This window comes from Neolamprologus brichardi, chromosome 3, assembly GCF_056152115.1.
Source record: "Neolamprologus brichardi isolate AB-2024 chromosome 3, ASM5615211v1, whole genome shotgun sequence".
Classification (NCBI taxonomy): domain Eukaryota; kingdom Metazoa; phylum Chordata; class Actinopteri; order Cichliformes; family Cichlidae; genus Neolamprologus; species Neolamprologus brichardi.
Genome location: NC_142106.1, coordinates 7,915,317 through 7,935,000, shown reverse-complemented (window position 1 = coordinate 7,935,000; position 19,684 = coordinate 7,915,317). Strand labels below are relative to the sequence as shown.

The window sequence follows — 19,684 nt, the reverse complement described above, 5'->3', positions numbered from 1 at the left end:
TAAAGCTTACAGCTGTGATTTGTGTGGAAAGTCTTTTACCGAGGCTGGAGGTTTAAAAACACACCAACTCTTCCACAGTGGAGTTAAAGCTTACAGCTGTGATTTGTGTGGAAAATCTTTTACCCGGGCTGTAAGTTTAAAAAGACACCAACTTATCCAAAACGGATTTAAAGCACACTACTGTGACTTGTGTGGAAAGTTTTTTACGTATCGTGAGGGCTTAAAAAAACACCAACTCATCCACAGTGTAGTTAAAGCACACTACTGTGACTTGTGTGGTAAAGCTTTTGCTCAAAGTTGAAACTTACAGAAGCATCTAGTTACCCACTCTGGAATTAAGGCGTACAGCTGAGACTTTTGTGGAAAAAGTTTCAGCAACAAACACTACCGAAATATTCACCTACGGATTCACACTGGAAATGATGCTTACTGCTGTGATCAGTGTGGGAAACTGTTTACAACAGATGCACAGTTACAACAACACATGTTTAGCCACACTGAGGAGAGACCTTATAAATGTGACCTGTGTGAGAAAACTTATAAAGCTCCACATCAGCTGAATAAACACCAACAGATCCACACCAGAAAGTAACTCTACAAGTGCAGTTACTGTGAGGATGTATTTAGTTTTATCTTGTAATTGTAACCTGAGTGTTTGGAACAAATATGATCAGTAAACTTGTGGAGTTATACTGAATGAACTGTTTGGAAAAATGAAGACTGATTTTCGCTCAGTAACCTGAGTGTTGTAATGTAAACAGTAAAATGTAATTGGATATTGGCAGAGATCACTTACGCTGTCATTGTTTAGAAGCTGATTGACACAGATAGATCCAGTTCTCAACCCTGTCGTCACTGTGGTGGTGGGAAAGAGTTTCTCTGTGACCTTTGTGGAAAAACTTCATAAACGGTACCTAAAACCTCATCAACGTAGACACACTGGAGACAAAATGAACTACTGCAAAGAAAGTGGGAGAGGCTTCCACACACCAAGTACATTAAAAATACATGAACTCTACCACAGTGGGGTGAAAAAGCACATCTGTGACTAGTGTGGGTCATCCTTCACCACTGCACATGATCTTAAAGAAAAAGCATAAGCGAATCCACACAGGAGAGACACCATACAAGTGGAGACACTGTGAAAAAATCTTCTCACAATCAGGTCATCGTAACAAATATGAACGTACGCACATGGAAGTGAACTTCATCTGTGACCAGTGTGACAAGAGCTTCAGGAATCTCAGTTCAAACTCCGAACACAAACGATCCCACACTGTAAATAAACTGTATCACTGTTACCAATGTGCAAAAACCGTCACTTCATTATCTGCTCTGTGCAAACATCAGCCTGATCATACAGGCCTGAAATCACTGGATCACAATGAATCTGAAGAGAGAGAAAGATCCTCTTCTGGTTTCAGGGTCAGACTTAAAAACCTTGAGATCAGGCTCCACAGAGTTCAGATGGAATCTCCTGTAAAGAGTGTCAGCTGATGTCACACTTGGATCTGATGAGGTAGCTCTGATTTCTGGACCTGCAGTGAATAATCCTGAATGTTACATTTAGGAAGCTGCATGTATAGATATGTATATCAAGTTTATGTTTTTTCCTTTGAGGGATTTTAATTCTCTAAAATGTTATCCCTGTTACATTTTATTCTTTGTTCCCTTAGGACACAGTAGTGTTTAGTAGTTGTATTCATTTTATGTGTTACCTCAGTTAAATTTCAAACCTTCATTCATATTTAATCGTTTGCTGTTGTAAAATCTTCTCTTAAATTATTTTCTCCCAAAAGTGCAAATGTTTTCACAGCAGTTGATTTTAAAACCTCCAAAATGAACTTAATCTGTCCACCAGCTTTGAAACAACACCTGCTGTGACTTTATGTCCAAAAAAAAGAAACTCAAGCTAAACTGGTTTTGGGCTGTACTTCCATATAATGCCAGTTTGTACCAGAAGATGGAGCAGTAAGTCAGTGTAACCTTTATTCAATTAGGCAATGAACACATTTGTATTCACACTGGCAGCAAAGAAATGTTGAAAGTTAACAACAGCAGCACACATCAGGACCATTTTATAGATCACAGGTGACTACTTTTACTTAATTCAAATTCTGTTTTTGGCTCCTCCTTTCACTTTAGTGTATTTAGTCCTTGAAGTCCACATGTTGTTTTTTAATGAATTTTGATCCACATGTTCGCAGCTGTTTTCTTGCTGATTTGAATTTTGTATTATGAAATCCTGATAATGTTAAAGCGTTACTTATATTTGATAAACTCTGTGTAAAGTTTATCTTATTAAACAGTTTGGTGTGAAAAATAAAGAAATGGTCTCAGAACAAGTAGTTTGAGCCATGATTTCAGATTCAAAGTAATTTAACTGTTTTCAGTGGTACATGTAAAGGTTTATCAGAGGAAGAGACTTGGCTGTTCTCCACTCACACTGAACAAGGATCCTGCAGCTAATTAAACACTCTAAAATGATCTTCAAGGATTATATGTTTGATTTTTCTTAAAAAGGTGCTGTTGGCATGAAGTTTTCAGACAGTGTGTTTAAGAGTCATTGTGGTTAACATCTCACATATTCCAATAAAGTAGATGTTCCTGCATTGCAACAGCGCTTTGCAGATGTGTTCTCCCCCCTGCCCGTGTGCACGACTCTCATGGAGCACCACTTTGAACCTTTGTAACTCTCTTTCTGCAAAATATAGTATATAATGACCAATGCTGGGCAATTTATTATTATTTCTGAGTATTGCAAACAACAAAGATTTTTGCAGCTGTTTACCTAAAAATGCTGCTGATGCATTTTTTTAAACAAACATTTCAAACTATTTACAGAACAATCAGGTGTTCTGCATCAAATCTGATGCCACACAAATAATTTGAAAAACGCAGTTTTTACCGTTTCTTCCCGCAGTAAATATAAACAACAATAGTATTCAGGAAGATGATATTCAGATGATATTCATTACTGCTTAAATGAAGCCATCCGATTTCAATCTTTCTGCAGCTCTTCTCTCCTGTAGTATTTCTCTGTCATTACAAAGCAGGAACTCCAGCAACACTCGAGGGAAGATGAACAACTTTAATAATTGACCATGATGAAGGCCACAAGCCGAAACGCGTTGGTCAATTATTAAAGTTGTTCATCTTCCCTCAAGTGTTGCTGGAGTTCCTGCTTTGTGAATTCTTTCAACCTCTCCATGCACCTTGGAAGCAGGTGAAGTTGTGTCAGAAATTTTTTTTTGCTGCGATTTATGTATTTCTCTGTCTGACTTGCCATCCCTTCACCTTTCTTGTGGAACACACTTGATGGACGACACAGCGCTCCTTTCACTGACTCATTATAAAAGTGAGGAAGCTCTTTGAAGTATTCACGGTGGACAATCAGACCCGTGGACTTCCATAGATGTTCTGCTTTTTGACAGGAACATCAAATAGCACAAGTTTAATTATTTATCCATAAAGAGTTTGCAGGAACTGACAAAGCAAAGATGGTTTTGTACAGAGCCACCTGTCTGACAGTTGGAAGGCTGTGTTCATTAAAAGCATTAACAAGAAGCTTAACGTCACCAGAAAAAGTTGTAAAATTAAAATAAGAAATAAAACTTAGAAATGATAGTAATGATGATTCAAATGATCAATTTGAATTTTTTTAAATGTCTTTTATTAAATCAAACATTTTATAGATCAAACATCCCATCCCACACCACACACACCACTACATTTCTCATTAAAATATTGATCAGACTTATTTTTTGATTTATCTTTGATAAGACTAAATTATTTTTACAAAATAGAGAAAAGCTCTGTTTTAGCAATTTTTACTCACAGAAGGTGAAATGTTAAGACCTTTTAACCTCTCAGCTGTGATATAAAGGCGACGGAGGGAATTCAATCTCTTTGTACACCAGGTCTCATGACAACAGTAACATAGATCAAGTTTAATTAATAGTTTAGTGATACATTAACAATGACATCATTGTTCCAGCAGGAGGCAGTAATACACCAAACTGCACCTGTTGTGCTGAAGAGGTGTGAGCATGTGCAGTAACACAGGACACCTGACGGTGAGATTCAGATTATGCATATACAATGTTCAGTGTCACAATTTTTCTCCATTCTGTGGACATGTTATTATTTACAAACGTCTGGAAGAGCATTATTTCACCCAAATTTCCACCTCTCTTATATGTATTTTCTAGTTATACATTTAATCTATATTATTCTTCATTATGATTTATTTCAGCAGATCAAGAACCAGCTGGAGAAGATGACATCACGTAAAATGATATTAAAATTTCAAATTGTCAGCAAGTCAGACAAAACAGAGGTAGATTTTTTGCCTCATTCTTTCTGTTAGTTATTAGGACAAGGGCTGAGGGTTAAGAAATAAATTACAAAAATGTTTGGAAACTATATATATATTTTAAACTGACTGCTACTAATAATAATACAAATAATGCTAGTACCATTTAAATTATTATTTAGTGTTACCGTGCTGTAATATATTAAGGCAGTATTATCATTATTATTGCTATTATTATTATTATCTCCTCTAAAATTTTGATGTTTAATATCTCTCAAAGCTCTGAGAAATGACCCACAATTGATAGAACAAATTGTCATGCTTTTCTTTTCCAGATTTCACAAAAAGATAATTTTTTTCATTTTAATGGTGGAGGGTTAAATGGTAAAGCATCGTGACACAGCTTGTTGTGATTTGGTGCTATATATATTTCCTTGATGATACAGTGTTCAGTATTCATATTTTAAACTACATTTTCCTTTCTGTAATCACAACACGACAACTTCATAATTTCAGTAAATGTAATCATGCATCTTTAACTCTGTCCTTACTATATATTTATTTTCTTACTCTTCTTACATATATTTTTTGTTTACTTGAACTGTTGTAACTGGAGCCTCGTCGTCTCATCTCTCTATATTCTGTACTGTATGTAGCGGAGATGACAATAAAGTTTACTTTGACTTCAGCAGCAAGCAGGCGCACCGAGGGCTCTCGCGCTCACTTTTTGTATGTAGAATGTCAAAAAAACATTGGTGCAAATTATAAGTCTGTATGATAATGTCTGGTGTTTTCGTGTTTGTTGGTTTAATTTTATTTTATTTTATTTTGCGAGATGGTTGTCAGATGCTGCTCCAGCCAGCCAGAGAATCCCCCGCCGCCCCGCCCTCTCCTCTCTGCGCCGTAAGTAGTGATGGGATTTCCGGCTCTTTTTAGAGCCCGGCTCTTTCGGTTCGGCTCACTTAAAAGAGCCGGCACTTTCGGTTCCAAACCGGGTCTTCAGGTTGTTTTGTTGCTTTAATTTATTTATTTTTAACAATAATATAAAATTATGCACAAAAGGAATTACTAACGTAAAAAAAGTGGTTTTATTTATATATGTTTATATATAAATATATGCGGTGGCCCCTAGAGACAAAACACGTACAAACTCCAAAACACATTTCTAGCATGAACTGAACCTCCAAAACAGAACTACTAGATCACTTAAATTACACAACTGAAAGCATGAAAGCATATGTGTATTGTTTTTGTATTTATACACAAGCACTCATATATATTCAAATAATTTAAAAACAATGTTCATTTACCTGTTACTACCACACACCAAATCCGGTCGTTGGTACTTGCTGGCTTGTGTAGCCACTAGGTAAGAAAAGCGCAACAATGCCCCTAGCATCCTGGAGCACTTCTGTTGTGTTTTTATGTGTTTTGAGTTTTTATGTGCTTCTGAGTTTTTACGTGGTTCGGAGTTTGTACGTGATTTGAAGTTTGTATGTGCTTTGTCTCTAGGGGCCACCATAAATATACTTTTATTTATTCACTCCACATAAAATGTAATAAATAAATCATATAATACAAAAATCAACCATTCACATTTCAACTTTTAACTATTTAAATTTTCATCTTTTTCCTTTTACAAATTTAAAGTGAAACAACACAAAACACTGCAAACCACAACACAATTAAATATAAATTATAATATGAAAACAAAAAGAACATGCATATTCTCTGTCATATGGACCTGCATGAATAAACTTTCTGAATCCTTTATCATCTGCAACTGAAAATAGTTGTTGATGATTACTATACCTTTCTAATGTGACGTTGTTGTCCCTGCCTCTCTTTCTTTCTCTCTCCCTCCCTGTTCCTGTGCTACTGAGTGTAACTACCGCCCCTCCCCCCTCTTCCCAGCGTAAAGCACACGGCTCGCGTGCAGAGGGAAGCGAAAAAAAGTGTAAGAGAGAGGCTGAGAGAAAGAAAAAACAAAAAAAACCCCACGTGACGGCTTGCGATAAGGAGCCGGATCGTGTCGTTCATGTCAAAGAGTAGGCTCTAAGAGCCATTTCGTTCAAGAACAACCCATCACTAGCCGCAAGCAGCAGGCGCACCTCGCAAGCGAAGGGCGTCCTTACCCCCAGCAAATGGGCGATAGAAAACCGATCATTGCCTGTACCATTCCCAATATGCGCTGGCTTACGTGCAGCATGAGTACAAGCATTTTTTTTTTTGCCGATGCCCGTGATGCCGCCCCGAGCAACCGCCCGTGTCGCCCGTATCTAAAACCGCTACTGCTTCCATAAATGCAATAAGCGATACTAATGTATTTAACTTATCTGCTGTTTTTCAGGTAGTTGTTTATATTTATAATTCATTGTGTTCAGTACACGTCACTACAATGTGATTTTGGAAATGCATAAATATACAGACAACAGGCTCTTCTGTGGAAATCTCTTCTCGTCAATAAGCAACGTTTAGGGAGTTCTATAGTATTCAACAAGAGGACCCTGCACGTCAATTCTCGACGCGAGGGGGGTACCCTGCGCGTCGATAAGTGAAACAGAGGGAGCGTGACCATGCGTCACACGTTTGATGTGTGTTGGGCTGAAGCGGCATCTATTAACCAACTCGCAAAAATTAAAAAATAAAATAGAATAAAATAAACCAACAAACACGAAAACACCAGACATTATAATACAGACTTATAATTTGTACCGATGTTTTTTCGACATTCTACATGCAAAAAGTGAGCACGAGAGCCCTCGGTGCGCCTGCTTGCTGCTGAAGTCAAAGTAAAACTTTATTGTCATCTCTGCTACATACAGTACAGAATATAGAGAGACGAGACGGCGAGGCTCCAGTTACAACAGTTCAAGTGAACAAACAATGTATATAAGAAGAGTAAGAAAATAAATATACACTTTAGGACTAAGCATTGAGCCAAATTTAGTAATGCCAACAAATTAAATGAACAATATTTGTCTCTTATATATAATACATGTATATGTAAAAGATACTTGTCTTTGAGTGAAGATTTAAGGTGATGGGAAATATAAATAACTGCAACTTGAATCTTTACTGAAGCTCAGTATTTGACACAGAGTTCACTCACATGTGCTGTACCAGTGTACCTGCACATGTGATGTGACAATAAAAGTGATTTGATTTGAGAGTTCAAACTCACTGCTGTAATAACTAATAATGATTAATATAATAACTATAATATTGGCCATATCATATTTACACTGACTTTAGTCTCATGAACAACATTAACTATTTGTTATTTACTAGCTGATCTTAAATGACTGTTCAGTACAGAAATGAAGCCCAACAATCATGTTTACAGTCCTGTGGTCTCAGCCTCAGATACTTATCAAATCACAAAAAGCTCGTGTAGAAACACACAAACAAAAGTACAAAATATGTTCTTCGTCATTTCTGTCAAACAAAGTACATACATACAAAACTGTATGAAACGTTTCCAGCGGTTAGTATCATGGTTGCTAGGCAACCTGGGCAGCGCGACGGAGGCTAGATTTCACAAGCCCCGCACTTCCGGCCTTAGCGGTCGTTGAGTACGCGGCCCTTGTGGACCGTTAAGGCCTCAGAACATGAATTGGGATACAGCCTGTTCCAGTTCTCAGCACCGCTCCTCTCTTTCCATGAGTACTTGGTAATTCTACTTCCCTCGATGACGTTTTCATCGAGGCCAAGGAAAAGAGTTTAGGAAAAGGAGATAGGCACTAATTTTGCGTCACGTGACCGCACAGCAACAAATCATCATAGAGCCAGGAAAAAGGGGCGGAGACAGTGTGTGTCCAGGAGAGGAGTCGAGCAGAGAGAGCTGCTTTTTCATGAAACGGGAGTAAAGTAGTAAACTTACAGGAACATATACCACTACCAACGTTTGGATCGATATCTGCATCGATCTGCACACCCTTTTCTCCTGGATCGTAGCTGAGATCAGCGTGAACCACGTGGGTCTCTGCTCCCTTATCTGTTTCCTGTTTGGAAAGACTCCCAGCTTCATCACGGAGTTTCTCTCGGTTTGTGGGCTCATCTGAAGGTAAGCACCGAGCTAACTTTAATGTGGGTTCAGTTTATGTTGAGAATAATAGATTGTTTGGTAGACATTGGAGTTAGACAGACTGTAGAGTTTGTGATTGCTTGCAACATTATGAAATGGCGGTTGCTAGGGGGTAAGAATACATACAGAAAAATGGTCTTGGAATATGAACAAAAGGATGGGCTGCAGGGCAGGAGAACAACCAACCCCCACCCCCAGGAAGGCACAGATACAAGCGTGGGGGAGGGCAATCAGCCTTTAGAATAAGACTTCATAGGATGATCTCTAGATGCATCTGTATTTTATGTACTTCCAGTGTAAATAAAGCCGATATACAAAGGTTGATAATATATACACACATATGTGTATATATTAGGGGTTCAACGATACACAAAATTCACGGTTTGATATTTTTTTGATACAAAAAATGTTCATGTCGTTTTAATTTGTCATTTATTAAAATTATAAATATATATTTGAACTCTAAAGTACAGTTTTTAAATTTAATGTTGCTGAAACAACAAAATAATAAAATAAAATAAATCTATCTGATCGAGAAATCACTCATCTTTGGAAAAGAGAGTTTATTATAGAGAAATGGCTCTTTCCAAAATAAAAGCTATACTATACGCTTCTTCTGGGCTATATTCTCAGCAGCATATTAACCCTTTAAGACCTACCATAGAACCAAGTCCGCCAGAACTTATATTACATTTTTACATGCTGTAGTGCCATTTTTGGGAGCATTTCAAGTTGCTATACATCAATACAAGCATTATAGCCCAAATCTTAATAATAAGTCTGCATTGAGTGCATAGTAATTATTACATACATTGCAAAAAAGTGCAATAACTACAAAAAATGTAAAATCGTTTTTGTTTTTTTAACATATATTTCTAGTTAGAGAAATTTAAGAGGCTTATCCCTCAAAACTGTAAATACAAAAAAGTTGCACAAAATAGTTTCCCACCACAGGAAATTTATTTTAAGTGTCTTCGTAGTTTTATTTTTGAAATACAGCAATTTTTATATACTGCAAGAAAACGAAAATAAATATTATAATGCAAATTTGCAAAAAAAAACAGCATATGCATCAGAATAAACTATTTCCAGCAGTGCAATATGAGTCCTAAGCATCCCAGAAACGACACAGAAAGTCATAGAGTCAAACATAATGGACTTCTTTCAGTTGCTTGAAGATGTTTCACCTCTCATCTGAGAAGCTTCTTCGCCTTAACGCCCACTCACATCCTGGGCCATCTGACCTCAGGACATCACATGATAGGGTGGGGCCAGGTTTCACAATGAGCTCACCCGAAACCGTGGCTGATTGTGACCCACACCCGCTTTCACACCTTTGCTCATGTGATTAGGTAGAGCAGGGGTGTCCAAAGTCCGGCCCGCGGGCCAACTGTGGCCCGCCATCCATTTTTAATTGGCCCGCAAGTAATTTCATAAATAGAATAGAATATGTGCCGCACTTCAACTTTTGCTTGAGTGTATGGCACTTCTTAGTTGTAACACCAGGGGGAGCTACTGCTGATCAAGGCAGTTGCTCCACCAAAAAGGACAATCACAGAAGAAATTTACCTCAAGTTAACATGGCAGAACCAAAGGAGCGAAAGGTAGAAGAGTGAGTACAGAAAATTTCAGACACGGTGGGAGAGTGAATATTTCTTCAAAGAATTCAAGGGGAAGTGTGTCTGTTTGATCTGCACTGAAACTATGGCAGTTATGAATGAGTATAATGTACGATGTCATTATGAAACCAAACATCAGGCTTATGCATCCTACACTGGTGCTGAGCGAGAGCAGAAATTAAAGCAAGGGGTAGCTCTCCTGTGGGGTCAGCAACAGTATTTTTTTCGTGCTCAAATTGTCCAGGAAAAGGCTCCAATAGCCAGCTATGAGGTCGCCCAACTCATCGCAAGACATGGCAAGCCTTTTTCAGATGGAGACCTCATAAAACACGGCCTCGTTAAAGTCACCGAAATAATGTGCCCGGAAAAAGTGCAGGACTTCAACAACGTCAGCATGTCCAGAAATACAGTTGTGCACTGAAGACTCGTCAGCCAACATTAAACTGCAACTGTCTGATAAAGCTGTGCTTTTGATTTTTACTCCATCGCATGCGATGAGAGCACCCGATGCCACAGACACCGCACAGCTGCTAATTTTTTGCGGGGAGTGGACGAGAGCACGAGCGCTTTAGGTGAGTAAAAAATATATTCCACAGTACCCGTGTGTTAATGTGCAGGTACACACGCTTCAAATTCCAATAATGTGCATCAATTCTGTCACTACCCTGCTTTTCTGCACCACTTTCTTATATGCGTTTTTCTTGTTAACACACAGAGTACACACCGCTGTGCGCAGCGCACGCAAATAGCAAAGTCAGCTGATCTCATCTGATGCAGCTCTACTCCTTGATCAAGTGGCATTTTTTGGATTTTTGGCACGAATGGCGATCAGCACCACAGCTGGATGGCCCGATTTACATACCCAGCGCAGCTGATACTCACTAGAATAATTAACTAAAATTATGCACTCCTGTTATTAAGTCCAGTTCAGTCTGTTAATGTTGATAATGGTTTCAAATGAACGTTAATAGGTGTGTTGCTAAGCCTGATAACTTAAATAACAAACTTGAAATCTGCCTGTCCCATTTTCCCCTTTATTGTTTTTTTCTCTGTGCTGTAAATCTTCTGTCTAAGAAGAAATCTAAGGCTGCTGTTCTGAGAATGAGCTACCAAAGTTTTTTCTGAATAGATCAATAAAGATCCATTTATGGAAAGCTGTGATGAAGGCAGTTTTGTCTTTAATTATGTTCAACAACATAACATATTTGATGACTTTTAACTGATTTTTCTAACTTTAATACACTGAAGTTAAACCTAATTTCTAGTAAGTGGCCCAGCCCCTCCTATATTTTTTATGTATGTGGCCCTTAGTGAAAAAAGTTTGGACACCCCTGAGGTAGAGGATCATCAGGGGGTCCTTTGTCCCTCTTTGGGGGAAACTCCCACTGGGTTTAAATCTTGGACTCTCCACCATTTGACCCTTAGAATGGAAGAAGCTTCTCGGATGAGAGGTGAAACGTCTTCAAGCAACTCAAAGAAGTCCAGACGCTTTTCTTTCCAAGCTCCTTAGACTACGATGACCTGGATGACTGAGAACCTTCACAGACAGATATATATATATATTTTTTTTTATATATATAAAAATTTGTATTTTTTGTGTGTGTCCCAGCTGAGTAACAGGAGGAGAAGAGTCTGGTGGAGCAGCAGAAGGACAATTTCATCCATTTGGACTCAGCTCAGCCACTATAGAGGAAACAATGACTTCAACACAAAAGGTGAGAAAAATATCACAGTTACACTGTTATTGAAAAACCTGTTAACATCAGCTTTATCTTTTGCATCCTGGGCTCCTCCATATATACAGAATCTACATTCACAACCAAAAACCACAGAAGTTAGAAGAAAATACAAAGATCATATTTTATAAGCACACATTGAAACAACATTATCATCAGTTGAACTTGCAATTTCTTATGCGTAAAAGATTTTCTCCACTTATAAATATTTCTTCAATAATGTAACTTTCATTACAACTCTCATTGTAGCACATTATTGTAATGTGATACTATGACCAGAAGGTGGTGGTAACACACCAACAATGTGTTTGTTGACATGTTTGTTTCCATTGACGGAGGGAGTTTCAGTTTGGTCCACGACTGCATTTCACTCACTGCCTCTGTTTGTATCTCTGTCACTGCAGGACCAACATGGAGCAAGAAGTCAGCGCTCTCAGGAGGCCGACAAACCTCACAGAAGAAAGGGAGAGAAAACCTACAGCTGTGATGAGTGTGGGAAGGATTTTACCCAGTCTGGAAGTTTAAAAACTCACCAACTCATCCACAGTGGAGTTAAAGCGTACAGCTGTGATTTGTGTGGAAAGTCTTTTACCCAGTCTGGAAGTTTAAAAACTCACCAACTCATCCACAGTGGAGTTAAAGCGTACAGGTGTGATTTGTGTGGAAAGTCTTTTACCGAGGCTGGAACTTTAAAAACTCACCAACTCATCCACAGTGGAGTTAAAGCGTACAGCTGTGATGAGTGTGGGAAGAATTTTACCAGGGCTGGAGGCTTAAAAAGACACCAACTCATCCACAGTGGAGTTAAAGCGTACATCTGTGACTTGTGTGGAAAGTCTTTTACCTTGGCTCAAAGCCTAAAAACACACCAGCTCATCCACAGTGGAGTTAAGTCATACAGCTGTGACTTGTGTGGAAAGTCTTTTACCCTGGCTCAAAGCCTAAAATCACACAAACTCATCCACAGTGGAGTTAAACCTTACAGCTGTGACTTGTGTGGAAAGTCTTTTACCGAGGCTGGATGCTTAAAAAAACACCAACTCATCCACAGTGGAGTTAAACCTTACAGCTGTGACTTGTGTGGAAAGTCTTTTACCCAGGCTGGAAGCTTAAAAATACACCAACTCATCCACAGTGGAGTTAAAGCACACACCTGTGACTTGTGTGGAAAGTCTTTTACCCGGGCTGGAGAATTAAAAACACACAGACTCATCCACAGTGAATTTAAAGCGTACAACTGTGACTTGTGTGGAAAGTCTTTTACCCTGGCTCAAAACTTTAAAACACACCAACTCATCCACAGTGGAGTTAAACCATACACCTGCAACTTATGTGGAAAGTCTTTTACCCATCGTAAATGCTTAAAATTACACCATATCATCCACAGTGGAGTTAAAGCACACAGCTGTGAGTTGTGTGGCAAGACGTTTGCTCAAAATAGTGACTTACAGAGGCATCTAGTTACCCACTCTGGAATTAAGGCGTACAGCTGCGACTTTTGTGGAAAAAGTTTCAGCGACAAACAGTACCGAAATATTCACCTACGGTTTCACACTGGAAATGATGTTTCCCGCTGTGATCAGTGCGGGAAACTGTTTGCAACAGATGCACAGTTACAACAACACATGTTTATCCACACTGAGGAGAGACCTTATAAATGTGACATGTGTGAGAAGACTTTTAAATCTCCACATCACCTGAAAAAACACCAAAAGATCCACACCAGAAAGTAACTCTACAAGTGCAGTTACTGTGAGATATGTATATATTTTTTATCTTGTAATTGTAACCTGATTGTTTGGAACAAGTCTGATCAGTAAACTTATGGAGTTATACTGAGTGTTATAATGTAAACAGTAAAATGTAATTGGACGTTGGCAGAGATGCTCTTTGTTTCAGGCGACATTCAGGATAAAAACATTGAAGGAATTTCCTGACTTACTCTGTCTTTGTTTAGAATCAGAGCAACACAGATTGATCCAGTTCTCAACCCTGTCGTCACTGTGGTGGTGGGAAAGCTTCTTTGTGACCTTTGTAGAAAAACTTCCAATCATCAACGGGACCTAAAACCACATCAACGTAGACACACTGAAGACAAAATGAATGACTGCAAAGAATGTGGGAGAGGCTTCCACACACCAAGTACATTAAAATACATGAACTATTCCACAGTGGGGTCAAAAAGCACATCTGTGACCAGTGTGGGTCATCCTTCACCACTGGACATTAGCTCAATGAAAAAGCATAAGGGAATCCACACAGGACAGACACCATACAAGTGCAGACATTGACAAATTTTTTTGCCCTAGACTGAAGTTCATTGTCACTTTGCAGTTTCCACGTCCACTTCATGAGGTAAAGAAAAAGCATCCTTACATCTCAGTACAGGGGTGACCACCTCCAGGCCTCAAGAGTAGGGATGGGTACCGGTATCCGGTACCACATAAACGGTAGTAACCAGACCAAAAGCAGCATACATTTTGGTGCTTTTTTTCCTGAGATGTCATACACTTTGGATTCTAGCCAATCATTTTACCTTTCCCAGGATAGTAGGCGGGCCCAGGTATGTACGTTCTTTTCGAGCAGAGCTACAGATTAAAAATACCCAAGGCGAAGCGGTCAAAAGTCTGGCTGTACTTCACAGCAAAAGATGCAAACTCAGCAACCTGCAACAAGTTCTTTAAGGTGATACTGTGCAAAGAAAGTAACACCTCAAATCCGATGAAACACCTGGCGACACATAGCGTTTTTTTAAAAGCCGAGAAATGCACCGTATTTGATAGCTTGCAGCAAGACCGAGCACATCTACTGCGGGTGTAGTGCCTGTTATTGGACCCGGAGTTAGCAACATCCCCCCAGAACCCGAAGAGGAGAGTCCTGGCCCCTAGCCCTGCCAGTGTAGCAGAAATTATGATGGATGATGATGGCAGCAGCAGCCGTTCTTCTCTGCGTGAGTTGCTTAATGTTGTTCGTGTGTAATTTACGTTGAGTAGGCTAACCACATTATTATATTAATGCATGTAAGGTGAACTAGCAAACACAGTTGTAGTTACATGCAGCTGTCTTCTTGTTTGATGGCAGATACTCCCTTCACCCTGGCCAAAAAGGCCAAAATGACCAAAGAAAAAGTGGAACACAGTTAAACATGAGAGGTTTTTGGACAAAGTTTGTGTTTTCCCATTGTTTAAGCACTGCTTCCAGCCAAGAGTGATACCATATATGCCCTGTAGCTGCAGAAAAGGCTAACATTGTTATCTTTTTACAAAAAACAGCTAAACATAAAAGGTTTTTGGAAAAAGTTTGTGTCCTCCATTTTTTAAGCACCGGTTCGAGCACTGTTTAAGTACCGGCACGGATTCAAAAGTACCGGTTTGGCACCAGTATCGGATAAAACCTAAACAATACTCATCTGTACACGAGCCAGTGTCTTGTAAGTTTTAGATAACACCCTGGGTCAATACACCTGGTACAGATGATTAGTTCATTGCCAGGCCTCTAGAGAACTTCTAGAAATGCTGATGGGGTAATTCTTGCCAGTTAAGTCAGCTGTGCTGGATCAAGGTCACAAACCTGCAGGAAACCAGCTCTTGGGCCTGGAGTTGGCCATCCCTGTATTTGTGGATACAGTTTCAGCAACAATAGAAAGACATGGATTTGTGATTAACTTGACAATGTCCTGCATGATAAGCATTTCCTGGAAACATGTCAAATTCTGCAACTTTTAAATTCACTGTAGATTTCCTCGCCTCTAGTGTGCCCTTTAATGGGAAAAGTATGAGAAACAAGTCTTCAAAAACCTTTTGTAGCGCTTATATGATCAGCAGCTCAGAATAACCTGTCGAACCTGAAGCGGTATAATATGTTCAGACTGACAGACGGGGTCATAGCTGCAGTGATGCAAACGTTGCACCGATCTGTTGTCATGAAGAGAGAATTGAACGTAAAAGTGAAGCCGTCGATTTACTGGTCAAGCAACGTCACTACCCTCATCTGTGGTTTTGGCTAGTGACCAAAGACTGAGGTCATGGATACATGTGGTGGTAATGAGCTTCCTCTGAAGGGTCAAATAAACAATCAAACTTCCCCCCTTTGAGCTAGCAATTTGGCAACAGGTGGAAGAAAAAACGCCCTTTTAACAGAAAGAATCCTCCAGGAGAACCAGGCTCAGGGAGGGGCGGCCATCTGCCGTGACATGTTGGAGTTAGAGAAGGAAACAGCACAAAGACATGCTGTGGAAGAGAGCCAGAGAATGATTTAATGCAGAGAGGTCTATTAACATATAGTGAGGGAAAAAGGTGACTGAAGAAGAAATTCTCAATGCATCATAACTAAGGGAGGATTCAGAATCACTTGATCCAGCCCTAACTATACGCTTTAGCAAAAAGGAAAGTTTTAAGCCTATTCTTCAAAAGTAGAGATAGCGTCTGTCTCCGAAATCCAAATTGGGAGTTTGTTCCATAGAAGAGGGGCCTGAAAACTAAAGGCTCTGCCTCCAACTGTACTTCTAAATACTCTAGGAACAACAAGTCTAAGAGCTCTAATGGTGGAATTATTGAACACCTTTCAGTAGTGATGTGACGTTCTGTATCGAGGCTTCGAAGCTTGTGTCGAGTAATGGAGGGGGCGTTTCCACGATGCGCGTATCGAAGCTTGCTTCATTTATGGGAGGAGCTGAAAATGATGACGTCCGAAGCCTCGCTGCCCGGCTGTACCACGTGACTGGTTCAGGAAGTGGTTCGAACTTTGCCGCGAGATATGACAGCGATATAAACCCCTCAGACTTCATTCAAAATGTGGGTGTTTGATGGAAAGTTGCAGTTAGTGAGAGTTTGGAGACAGTTTGGAGGTTTATGAGAGTGAGGAGAGAAAGTCAGGAGAGAATGGAGCCAACTAAGAAGAGGAGGATGTCCTCCCCTGTGTGGGAACATTTTGATCTTATTCCTCCCAACAAGGTATGTAAATTTCTACAGAAGATGCATTTTCATAATACTGATGGTGCAATACAATTTATGTTAAGCTGTCTTTACTTTTGTACAAGGTGAAGTGTTTGCTATGTGCCAGGGAGCTGGGATATAACAACAACACCATATCCATGCTTAGGCACTACAGAGCTTTGCATGAGAATGAGGTGAACACCGATTGTGGAGCAAGACCAGGTGAGCCATCAAATGCCATGATAGTATAGCATGCAGTAATGTTACTAAATGATATAACAATATTATACAACTGTAATAAGTTACATGTGTGATATTTATATTTGTGCTTTGTCTTTGTTGTCTTTCCTCGGGAGAACAATCTCAAAAAGATGAAGACCTGGTTAGCATGGTGATTGAGGACCATTTAGCACTGTGGAGGACAAAGGATTTAAAAGATTTGTTAAATCATTAAATCCTAGCTATGTTCTCCCCACTAAAAAGGCCATAAAAGCAGTGAAAATTTAGTTTTTACAGAGTAAAATATGGGCAGGACTGAGCCTCGGTGTGTAGCTGTCCATACCTCAACGTTACAAAATTACAACCACTGTCCACACCCCAACCACACCTCACCTCACAGTAAATAATCATTTTCCATGCTGCCAGTATAAATATATACAGTATACTGCCATCACTACAATATACATGTTTTACACACTCCTTTTGTTGTTGACATATACAGGCTGTGTGCAAAAGGCCACACTCTTCAAATTCATGCCAACTAATATTTTTACGTCCAGTAGATGCCCTGCTAGAGCAAATGAAGCTTCAAGAAGCTTTGCGCTGGGGTGAACCAATTGGATGAAAAGCTTCAGTGCTTCATGAAGATTCATCTGCCCATCACTACCTTTCAGTATGGGCCCATGTCCTCATTATAGGTTTGGCAGCGTTTGTGGTATTATGAAGAGATTAAGTAACAATTTTTATAAACTGTAGACACTTTCCATCATTCTTTTTCCATTCTTAACATCTCTACTGAGAAATTCTGTGACCACAAAAAACGTGGGGGTGTTTCTGAGAAAAGGAAGATGGACAACATCAAAGATGTTGAAGATCTTGTTGAACTGCAGAGGTGTCAGTCTGCCACAGAGACCACAGAGAATTAAAAAAAAAAAAAAACTGAACACTTCTCTTAGCAAAACTAGGGCACACCACAGTGAGTCTCACCAGCTTCAAACTAGAGGTAACACAAATAAACAAGAAGTTTTATGTGTAGAACTTTGAAGTAGTCAGAATGATTAATTATTTTAGATGACATTTGGTCTGTTCATTCATAGCAAAAACAAATTAATCTTACTGATAGCCGGATTATGATGGTAATTTTTCTTTTGCGACAACTCATGAGAATTTCAAAGCTGTTCTTTAACACTCCGACACTGGTCTCTCAATCTCCCGTTGGAGAACCGCGAGCTTCCCGATGATGGTATCAAACTTGCTGGTGTTTTCATTCTTTTGCCCAAACAGTCGATTCTGAGAACTCACAACTTCGGTGAGCTTTTCTGCGATGCAATCCAACTTTTGCTCAAGTGCGTTATTTTGAGCAGGCCTCTCCTTGATGTATCCCAATATACGTTCAGAGGTGTTATACTGAGTATTTACGGCAGCTGTAAGCGTCTCCAAGGTCTTAACCATTCTGCTTTCAAGCCCGTTCTGAGAAGTCGCACCTCGTCCCATCGTTCCGCTGTCTTAATTCTCCGATAAGCCAGGGCCAAGCCAGCTCCGATCAGCAAGAACCCTGTTATCATGGTTCCGAATAGGTAGATATCTTCAGCGTCCTCGATCAACAGTCCTGCCAGGCACACAACCCTCCATTTCTGCCACCCGTCCATCGTGTATCCGGCAGGGAAAGTCCCTCCAGGGCACTCGGGCTCTCCCGAGCCCAAACTTCTCGTTGAGAAAAGGATGTCAATAGCATTCAGAGATCAGTTGATCAAATCCATAATTCTCTTTAGGTTATAGAAACAGACTGTGAGAGAGTGTTCCAGGGAAAGTAATACAAAAAAAAAAACACGAGACTAGACAAGGACATAAGCAGGGAAGATAAGGGAGAGGAGAAAAAGTGTGTCCGCCTCCTCCGAGAGCCAAAGAGAAAGTAATGCTGTGTTTGAAGTTTAAATGGTAGTGGACAAAATGCTAACACTGAAGCTTCATAAGCAAAACAATAGTATAAAACACAATATACCAGGTTGATGTAGCTACTGAAAAGACACCTGCTGGTTTGTAAAGACCACATTTAAAGCCAGTTTTAGCGTTTCTGTTGTCACCATTGTCGGATTATAATATTATTTTATGCCATGTTAGACCCCTATTTAAAGATTGTGAATTATTATGTAGTTTTAGTTTGCATTATTGTCCTGAATTAGAAGAAGGTGATAACTATTACATTGGTTAAACTGATCTGCATTGCATTAGACTGTTGATTTATTGTGAATGAATGATATTGTTTTATGATGCATTATACTGCTGAGTTATAAGAAATACTGTTTGTAGAAAGTCATCGCCTTATTTGTCTGGTTAGAAGAGAACAGAGCATTCTGCCCCATCTCAGCAGGAGCAGATAAACAGGGAGCCAAGGTTGTAGCTTAGGCGCTGTGTGAGAAAAGAATGTGAATGTTTAGGCTTTTATGATTAGGTGGGGGCCACTAGAGGCTATAAGAGTTTGATCAAGGCTCCACCATTTTGAGATCTGATGCTGTCTGCTGTATGGTGTCCATCTCCCACGCGTGTGTTCATTAAATCATCGTTTGACTCAACCCGGCCGGACCAGTGTTGTTATTTTGGTTTTCCTCTTGTATCCATCCCCAATATTTGAATCCGTAACAGTTTTGGAGGCTCGTCCTGTGGTATTGGGGAGGAAGTTTTGGGGGTCTGGACGGTGCGAGGTGGTTGAACGGGCAGGCACGAGCCAGTGGTCTGACGTGAGTGGGCAAGCCGGCACATCTAAAGGTGAGGCA

At 39.7% G+C, this 19,684-nt stretch overlaps 1 protein-coding gene and 1 pseudogene across 1 annotated transcript; both read left to right on the top strand.

Moving 5' to 3' along the window:
* Positions 1-592, top strand: part of LOC148103347 (uncharacterized) — a 2,331-nt pseudogene extending 1,739 nt beyond the window's left edge.
* Positions 593-12,073: 11,481 nt separating this feature from the next.
* LOC148103346 (uncharacterized) lies at positions 12,074-15,092 on the top strand. The gene is made up of 2 exons (XM_087838094.1): positions 12,074-12,109; positions 12,162-15,092. Exons 1-2 carry the CDS (start codon positions 12,074-12,076, stop codon positions 13,488-13,490), a joined length of 1,365 nt encoding a protein of 454 aa, XP_087694220.1. The 3' UTR covers positions 13,491-15,092.
* Positions 15,093-19,684: the final 4,592 nt, after the last annotated feature.